The sequence below is a fragment of the Tauraco erythrolophus genome, chromosome 3 (assembly GCF_009769465.1).
Source record: "Tauraco erythrolophus isolate bTauEry1 chromosome 3, bTauEry1.pri, whole genome shotgun sequence".
NCBI classification, from domain to species: domain Eukaryota; kingdom Metazoa; phylum Chordata; class Aves; order Musophagiformes; family Musophagidae; genus Tauraco; species Tauraco erythrolophus.
Window position 1 is genome coordinate 27,796,233 of NC_141467.1, and position 9,435 is coordinate 27,805,667.

Here is a 9,435-nt window from a genome sequence, read left to right on the forward strand (position 1 = left end):
ACTCAAGTAGGAGGAGCACATAAACTGAATTAAGGCCTTAGACACACATCCGTTTGCCTCTTTATGTTTGTTTGCCTTTTTTTTTTTAAAAAAAAAAAAGGAGTGTTATTTTTGTGGTTTAATTACCATTACCTCAGCTCAATTTGTAGCTGGCTAAGAACATACCGAAAGTGCTTGTCTTACTAAATGCTTGAGTTCCACAGGTTCAGTGATCATGCCCAAATTTCCCAAGGGCTCTGACAGACAGTCCCTGACCCTGACTACATCCCCTGATAAACACTATGCCTCTTAATTTTAACTTCAAAATTCAAGAGGGCTGGTGGAAATGCCAGCTTTGAAGAAAGGAGCCTACCTAGCCGCAAAAAGGGGCATGCAAAGAGCATACTCTCCCCCAAGATAAAATCCTTCAGACAGGAATTCTATGGGTAATCGGAACCAGGCTTTGCAAAGCCTCAGCTCTTTTGAAAGTTAATAGACAACATAAGTATACTCTGTGCAGTATCTGGGGAAGGAAGTTTGAGGAGGAAAATATAGCCAAGACTGCGCTGAAGGGCAAGAAACATTATGCCTGCTCTATATTGTGGCTGATAGAAGGACGATTGTGTGTGAACTGTTTCGCTTTAAGCTCAGTGACAGAAGGATAGATCCAAATGAGCCAAATTTTGAAAAGGCAGGAAGGAAATTGCTTCGTTTTTTAGTTGGTGAAAAAGGTTAAAGAATGTATTTAGTTGTTTCCCCCCCTCCCCGTCTTTCAACCTGGAGCTAATAAAGGGTGCTGTCATGGAAACGTTAAAGACCAAACAGTCTACATTATCTGACCTCTGGCACAGGTAGTACAAGTTTTGACTTACAAGGATTATCCAGAACTAAAGCCAGAGGGAATATAAGGTTGCTATTCATTCACACTTTGAACAAATGTGCCAAACAATCCTGGCTGAGGTTATGTTGATGTATGTCTCTATTGCACAGTGCATAGTAAAATGAGAACATTCAGTTTGTTTTATCCAGTTTTTCATTGTGCCTTTGGGCAGACGAGACTCTTTATGTTTTGCCAAGCAAGCCAGCATAAGGAATTTATGAAAAAAGAGTGATGTAGGAAACGGAGCGTTTGCAGGTTGAAATGGAAAGCAGATGCCTCCCAAGGAGTGAAGGCAATATAACAGGAACTTGTCCTGGATAAACGGTGGGATTGATTTCTAAAGAGATGCGGGTGACTCCAAAGGAAGTAGGAGAGCGTAGAAAGATGCTATGTTGTATGACATTTAAAATGAAGGCTGGTTGCTGCAAGCATGATGGACCTCACTTACACTGCTGTGGTGATGGCATGGCAGATTCCAGTAGGAATGGCAGAGGATGCTGGAAAAGAGGAGAGAAGGTTAGGTACCAAATTGAAGCCACGAGATGTGTGTTGAACTCGCGGCTCAGGCTGTATTTCTCCTGCAATCTGCTTTTTCGTTACTACCAATGAGAGAAGCCTAAAAGTCTAATGAGTGCACGTGGGTTAAAGCCCTTCCCCAGCAATGAGCTCACTGAGGATTCCATCATGGAAACACTCAAGCACTACTCTTGTTTCAGTAAGATTTAGAGTCAGGTGTGCTCGTGAACACTGAGGCACTGTGAGGAGCCTGCAGTAACCAGCACAGAGTAAACCATATGCTAATTTATCTGGGACTAGGTCCTGAAGAAAGCTTAACCAGTCCTAATGACGTAAGCGATAGTTCAGTTTCAAGTGAAAGCAGCTGGTGTTGGGGCTGTGTTGTCACTCTCCTCTCCCCTATCTTTGCCAAGATAAACGGTCTTCTCCTCTTTACCTTTACTCGTTAAAATGTCTTCCTAGCCATCTCAGATAAATCAAGTTGAGAACATGTTACACTGCACAACCAAATGGTGGAATTCGTAGAGGGAATTTAATAAAGCTTTTCAGACTGTTGATAAGGTATGACAGCCTATTAAAGGGTAAAGCTACAGTACCTTTTTTTTTTTTGTTATTTAAAGTTTTAATTGATCAAGAGATTGGAGCAGAAAAAAGACCCACTAGAAACAGGTATTTTTCAGTATTTGAAGAACTCCATCAAGTTAATTGTTGTTCTGTGAAGTTGTTTGTTGTTATTTGCCATAATACATGGGTTTATGTTCTCAGGCAGGTATTTGATAAGGAAATACAATACCTTTTTCTCCAGCATGAGCAAACAATTCTTGTGAAAGGCACGTGCTGGGTACATTGCAAGTATAGATAACCCTTCCCTTAAGATGAAAGATAGACATGTGCAAAAGTATAAGCATGTTTTCAAGGTGGCTTTTGGGGTTTTTTTATAAGGGACTGCGAAACAAGTCATAAGCACTGACTAGACAGGAAAAGCAGCACTCTGCTTTAATTCCTTCCTTGACCATGCGTGCTCATGGAAAAGTGATGGAAACTGCTCCTGTTCTGCTCTGGTACCATTTCTGTTCTTTCTCCACTCATTTCTGGTGGGTGAGGGTGGTTGCAGCCGTTGAGGGCAACCTATCCCACTGGATCACCTTGTGTACCAACTAACTGCTTGCTTTTAAGGTGGGCAAAGGTGCCAGTGTACTCCTGTGCCTCAGGAGTCAGCCCTCATGCTTTGCTATTTGGGAAGTCATAATCCACCACGGGTGGTGCAGGGAAGGCTCATTAACTGCTCTCAGAGGCTGGTTCGTTAACCTGATGTGCTGCAGACTGCAGCTGCCTTCATGCAGGTGATGGTGGGCTGCGAGGCCGCTCCTCTGAGCTCTATGGGGTGACTGAGTTACTCCGGCTCAGGACTTGGCCAGTCTGCGCAGTTGCTTTTTTCAAAATTACGTTATAGCTTGTGAGCCCTGGCTGTCAGCTTTCCATGTGGATGAGCAATGAGATCCTCAAAATGAAGATGTATCTTCATGGAGTGCCTCATTTCTAGAAGATTCCACATCGAAATTAATCTTAGTGCACAAACTTATTTCCTTGCGAGATCCTGTGGTGTTTGTTGGTTTTTGGTTCCCCCCCACCCCAAGGAGTAAGTGTTACAGTTTTGAGGAAATTATTTTCCTCAGGTATAGGAGCTGAATAGCGTGCTTCGTCATAAGAACCAGAGCCTCTTTCGCATCTGAGTGCCCATCCAGCAATTAGTAGCTTGAATTAAACCAGCAGTGAAGAGTCACGCTGCCCTGAAATGACAGTCAGTCTTCCCAATGATTCTTGCTTCACCTGGAGCACAGTGCACTGACTTCGCCTGGCTAATAGGTCATCTTATTTGGGAATAATATCAGTTTTGAACTTCACCTGTGTCATGGATACAATGGTTATATCCAAGCCCCTGCATCATGTCTGCCTGCATGGGTCTTCTCTCTGTAGACAAAAAATACTATCTGAGACTCTTTCATGCATCATGACTTCTATAATAATTTTAGTAGAAAGGAAAATAATTGTTTATTTTAACTAAATGAAATCTTCGTGATGTTAAAGCTAATGGCCAAGTTTTAACCTGTCACTTCCTGCTCATGGGTAGAAGGCTCGATGGATCAATACTCACTGCTTGCATCAGCAAGCAGTTCCTCATGTGTGGAAGTGCTGAAGTCTTAAGGTTTGTCTGTATGTTCTGCTTAGGCAAAAGAAACATTTGGAGCTGGAGAATGTGGCTAAAACATGCCGAAATAGCTCAGCCTGTGAGTCAGTGCATTTGCTCAGAGAATGGATATTTGCACAAAAGGAGTTTCTCAATCAAAAAGGAAAGTGAGAACGGAAGTGAGTGAAATCAGAGGTGTTAAACTGCTTAAGTGTTCTGGGTGGAAAATCAGGTGAAGCTGAAATCAGTGCAACTTTAGTGTCAAAAAAAGTTCTGTCAAGATATTCTATCCCTTCTTCACCAGCCGTAGAGCTGGGTGGTGTTTTATCACTCTCCAAACATAATTTGTGGACACTGAGGGGAAAAAAGGGAGGAGGGTTTTTGAAAATCCCTTTTGTCTCCTTTGCTATTCTAACAAATTTATGATTTGCTCTGTGTGTGTGCACGTGGGGAAATAATTTAGTAGCCTTTAATGGTGTGTTTTGCTCAGTTTGAGCTTCAGCTAAACTTTCTAAAATACAACCTCCCCCCTGTACCAGACTTTTCTAGCTGAACGATGAAATTCCTGGATAGCAGCATGGAAAAGCTGTGTGGGTATCATGTGGCTATGGCAAATCTTGATGTGATGCGGAGGCAGTGGGAGGCTGTCCCAACGCTGGTCAGGTGTGGACCAGGCACTGAGACAACGTGGCCTTTTAAGGCACGGTCAAGAATGAGTTGAAATTCTGTGGAGGGGAAAATGTTTCTCTAAATATTTGAATTAAATTCCAAAGGTCTCTAAAAGACAACACACAAACTTTTGAGATTAGGCCGAAATGTGCTTTAGTTCATATCTTCAGAGTGATGTAGAGTGATAATTATAGGAGATATGTTATTAAATTGAAAACAAGTGAGGGGACATGATGCTGTTTTATAGTACAGCCTGAAATAAATTACTTTTTTTTTTTCCTGGTGAAGAGATTCATAAATAGCAAATTATCTGTTAACAGGTGTCTTGTTAAATGACTCTGAAGTATCAAAGATGCACACAGTATAACAAATATTCAGGATTATGTTGTTCTCAAATAAAATGGCTCTGTCTTCTGTAAGCAGATGCAAATCTATTTCTAAGTCTGCTAATAGCATGAAAATAAACAAAACTCTGTTTGAATATTGAAGTATTTCAAAGTCTGTTATACATATAGCTTGAAGTCTCCGTCCAGCATAGAAACTGTGGGATCTTCAGTCTTGTGCCTATGTCTAGTTGTATATATTTGTTCTTGCTAATGTATGATCAAAATATCATAAATCCATGCTAATTACTGAGTCCTATTATGAATTATTCAGTTTTTTAAGTCCTGATTGAGATAAAACGCAATCGTTTGTTCATTTTATTTTAACTGCATTCTAGATTTAATTATTCATAAGGTCACATCAAAAGGCAATATATTTTGTAAATATGACTCCTTAATAGTATGGCACTTCAGCAATCTGACATTGAATCTTCAGTGAGGAATGAGTAATTAATTTCTATTTGAATTATAAATCATGTAGATTACTGCAGTACAGATCAGTAAATTCTGTATTCTTGTGTTTTAAACCTAGCAATACTGTGGCAACAAATTTGTTTCAGTGCTTGGTAAAATGGATGGAGTTTCCACCAAGGGACTGAGCTGAAACTATGTTGAAAAACTTGTCTATAGCAATGTTTTGTAATTATCTGGTACCAGGTGTATTTCCCACCTGGTTTAACTGCCTTTTTTTTTTCTTCTGCATTTTTTTTGCTGCCTTTTTTTTTTCTCTCTCAATCTATACATAAGGACTTAGGGTAGAGATGAAGCTCTGTGCCATGGCTTGGTGTGCAATCTCACGGTGCACGTGAGTTTTCTGTACCATTCATTTGCTGTAAAACCTCGCCCCTTCTCTTGGTAACCCGATGGAATTGGTGGGCACAAAAATCATGAGTTTTGTCCTGGAAGCCCAACTGTCCCTCTTAGTGTCAGCTGTCAAAACTGCTTGTTTTGAGTTCTTGTTGATTGATGCACTACCCAGAGGTGCGGCAGGGCTAGGGCAGGAGGGCAGGCGGGCGGCAGGTGGTGCGGGACCGGGCGCTCCGGGCCACAAGGTTGTTGCTGGTTTGGGCATGCGTGGCCACAGCCGCGAGGAGCCATGCCTTGCCACTCGCTGTCATCTCCTCCGCTCTCCCATCCATCCGAGTGAGTGATGAAGAAGGTATTCTTAACTGGAGGGGCCGACGCTGCTCAGCCAAATCAAACTCAGGTCTGTTAAGGCTCTGCTATAGAGTGCGTGTAATGCAGTCTGTCGGGGTCAAAGAACACAGAAGGAAATGAAATTTGCTGATTTGTTGATACCAGAGACATTTATTGCAATTTACAAGCAGCTTTTATAGATCATTCTTCCAGCCACGACGTGCAGTGACCGGACAGGTGATAGGCAGCTGATGGCCCTGAAGCACTCAGATGCTGGCCGGATCTGGAGGCTGCACCACTTCCTCCTTCAGCTGGTCGCCAGTGAGATCTGCTGGCTGGGTCACCTCCTCCTCTGCCGCTGCCCGCTCCTCCTGTGCCGCTGCCCACTCCCGCTCCTCCTCATGCTGACGGAGCTGCTCCAGATGCAGCCTGGCCAGGCAAAGCTGCTTCTCCTGCGGCGTCTCCTCTACCTCCTCCTCCGCAGCCTCCTGCCACCACTGCTCCAACGATGGGGGTACGGGACAGCATGAACACCACCACCCCCACAGGTACCACAGCACCCGCTCCGGCGCAGCCCTTCCCTCTCTGGCTCGGAGTCGCTGGACACCTCCTTGTTGACAGCCCAAAAGGCTGCCCGCAGCTTCCCCTCGGCGCGGGGAGTGCTGGGGGGCTGCGGCTGCTACTTCACCTTGGCCTGAGCAGAGGCCTCGCTGGGGGCTGGGTGCCGCCTCCACCGGGCGTTCCGCAGCTGTGAGCACAGCCATTGCAGGTTAAGCCTTGACTTGGGCTCTCCTCCTCCTCCTCCTTCTCCTCCTTCTGCTTCAAGGATGTGGAGTGTCTGAATCGCCAGGGAGGTGACTGCGAGACTGGGATCTTTGCTGGCACCTTGAAGGGCCTCTCTGATGTACTTCCTCTCACCATCAACCACCTGCCATCCCAAGAGCCCTAGGAACCTGACGGCCTCCTGCCGCAGGAGCTCCTGTGGGTTCTGCAGGTAGTGCTGGCTCTGGTGCAGGTAGTCCTTGGCCCTGCTCTTCTTCCTGGCCAGCAGGCACTCGCCGATCTTCCATACCTGCGCAGTCTTGACCAGCTGCACCAACTGCCTCCACTTCAGGAAGCAGCCAGCGCTGCAGAGGGCTTCCTGGGAGGCCTTGGCCACGCTCTTGTCCTCATCGTACATGTGAAAGAGCAGCGGCAGCAGGCTGTCCCACACCACCTCCTTCATCTTCTTCCTTTTGGCACCCGCCACTAGCCCCATCGTGTCTCGGAAGAGATGGATGGAGAGCTGCCGCACAGTGACCGACTCGTTGTCGAAGAGCCACCGGAGGTTGTCAGCCAACACCAAGGCGATGCGGCTGGACTCCTTTCCCTCCAGGAGCTGGAGCATGTTGACAAGCACGGGCAGGACCATGTCGCCATGCTCCAGCTGCTCCATGATGACAGGCAGCAGGACAAGGGATTTCTTTGCCATGTCTGGCCTCTCGCTGAGCGTGAGGATGCCCCTGAGCACCAGTCTGGGCATCTCTGGGCACTGGCTCTTCAGATAGGTGGGGAAGATTTCCAGGGCACGGTCCAGCTCTTTGTTGAGGTTGTTGCAGCCCAGCATCTCGATCAGGAAGGCTATGGTGACCATCTCCTGGATGGGGTCCTCCACCCTGAGGAACTCTGCCAGGCAGCAGAAGATGGCGGAGCACAGGTGTCTCGGGGTCTTTGTCATATCCCTTGCCACGATGCATACTCCCGAGAGGTGGGTCTCGGTGCAGAGCAGGGCATCCCAGCCACCCTGCGCCTCGACGGCCAGCACCTGCTCCTCAAAAGCCCATGCTGCAGAGCAGCAGTCTCATGGAGTACAGCAGGGAGCTCAAGGGAGTGAACGGATCGTGTTGGTCCTTGTTCCAGATGTGCACCTCCTGCAGCGTCAGCTCCCTGGTGAAAGGCACTTGGAGAAGCAGAGCCAGGAAAAGCCGGCGGAAAATCGCCTCCACCACCTGCAGGTGGGTGGGCTGCATGAGGATCTTGGTTATCATTCTGGTTGTGGCCACGGAAAGGACACGTGCGTGGTCCCAGGTGAAGGTGGAGGTCTGGCACGTCAGCGGGTCCATCAGCGTGCCAAGCAGCTCCCGCAGCACGCTCTCCACAGCCTGGGGCTGGGAGAGCATGGTCTCTCACATGGCCGTGGCGGCTCCGGTGCGCAAGGGGGAGCGCCACAGCAGACTGGCCACCACATTGCGGGGATGTCTGTCCAGCAGCATCAGCAGGGCCCTGTTGAGGCTGTTGAGGGCTCTCGTCTCGCTGATGGAGGGCAGGTTTGTGCAGATGGCCCACACGATGTTCATGACCTGCATCGGCTGGAAATCAGAGTCTGCCACGAGGATGTCCACCATGTCGGCAGCTGCTGTGATGGTGTCGACGCTGGAGGATTGCAAGTTCTTGATGGCCATGAGGATGATGTCTACTCACTCAGAGGGCCGGAGGCATTTGAGGAACTTGAGGAAGATTTTGCATGCAGGGCTGGTTTCTGAATGCCCCCAGGGCTGCCCGGCTTGCCAGTCCTCCTGGAGCCATTGCTGCCCTGCCTCCTCAGCCCCAAGCCCCTACCTACTTCTCTGCTGCAGGACGAAGGTATGCAGGTGATGGAGAGCTGCTTCAGCCTGGTAGCGGGTGACCGTGTGCTTGCAGGTGCAGCAGAGGGTGAGGTGCCCCACCAGCCTCCCCAGCATCCTAAAATGTGTCTCGGAGCACTCATGCTCACGGGCTCTGGGTAGTGCAAAGCAGGGGTAGACCAGCAGTAGAGGATAGGTGGTGAGGAATTTGATCAGCCTGGCAATCCGTGCCATTGCCCTCTCCTGCACCGCTACCATCCGGGAATTGGTGAATGGAAGCAGGAGCTGCAAGTGGTTCTGCAGCTCCAGGATGCCAAGGCTGCTGGCGTTGCGTACCAGCGCCTGCAGCATTCTGTCCATCGCGACCAGGGTCTGGGAGCAGAGAGAAGCCACGAGGTCCTGGCTGTCCTCCTGCGGAGGAAGGTGGAAGATGCTGAGGAAGCAGGTCTGGATGAGGCTTCTCTTCTTCTTCCTCTCCTGCACAAGCAGCCCTGCTGCGCTCATGGAGGTGATGGTCAGCATGGCTTGCAGCCGCACCATGATGCCCAGGTAGTCAGCGGGCTCCTCTTGCACCAGCCCCTCCATGGTCTGCATCAGCATCAGCTGGTAGAAAAGGAGCATACGCCACATGACAGAGCTCAGGCTGACGGTGGGGCAGACGGTGCAGATGGAGGCCAGAAACCTCAGCTTCCAGCCCTTTTGCTCTTGTCTGCTCCTGACAGAGTCCCGGATGATGTCCAGGTCATTCTGTTCCTGCCTGGCCGCAGCTGAGGTGGAGCAGCACGAATCCGCTGGCAGCGGACCGTCCTCACACATGTCCCTGGGCTCGGAGCTGGGAGCTGGGGCAGCTCCGTTCTCCCCCCAGTCCTCCCGGAGGTGGTCAGGGGATCTCCTTGCCATCGTGCAGACGGGGCAGAGGGAGGGAAGAGAGAGGAGAGAGGGACCCGGCACCACCCGGGGCTGCCTTGCCAGAGGCGGTGGGGCAGAGGTGGCCGCGCTGGGGGGCTCCTGGCTCCCGTGCTGTCCCAGCACCGTCCTCTCAGACACTGCGAGGGCAGGGCCAGGTGACACAGAGTCACA

The 9,435-nt window shown here is 49.0% G+C and overlaps 1 protein-coding gene across 1 annotated transcript; it reads right to left on the bottom strand.

Annotated features, from left to right (window-relative positions):
• Nucleotides 1-6,018: 6,018 nt before the first annotated feature.
• LOC147528992 (maestro heat-like repeat-containing protein family member 1) lies at nucleotides 6,019-9,105 on the bottom strand. The gene is made up of 2 exons (XM_086608939.1): nucleotides 6,441-9,105; nucleotides 6,019-6,249 (listed from the first exon to the last, which is right to left on the bottom strand). The coding sequence occupies exons 1-2, from the start codon at nucleotides 7,467-7,469 to the stop codon at nucleotides 6,019-6,021; spliced, it is 1,260 nt and encodes a 419-aa protein (XP_086465065.1). The 5' UTR covers nucleotides 7,470-9,105.
• Nucleotides 9,106-9,435: the final 330 nt, after the last annotated feature.

Coding starts and splice junctions, on each gene's coding strand:
- LOC147528992 (XM_086608939.1), bottom strand. CDS start 7,469: ATGACAAAGACCCCGAGACACCTGTGCTCCGCCATCTTCTGCTGCCTG. Junction 6,250..6,440: donor AGGCCTCTGCTCAGGCCAAG/GTGAAGTAGCAG, acceptor TCGTTGGAGCAG/TGGTGGCAGGAGGCTGCGGA.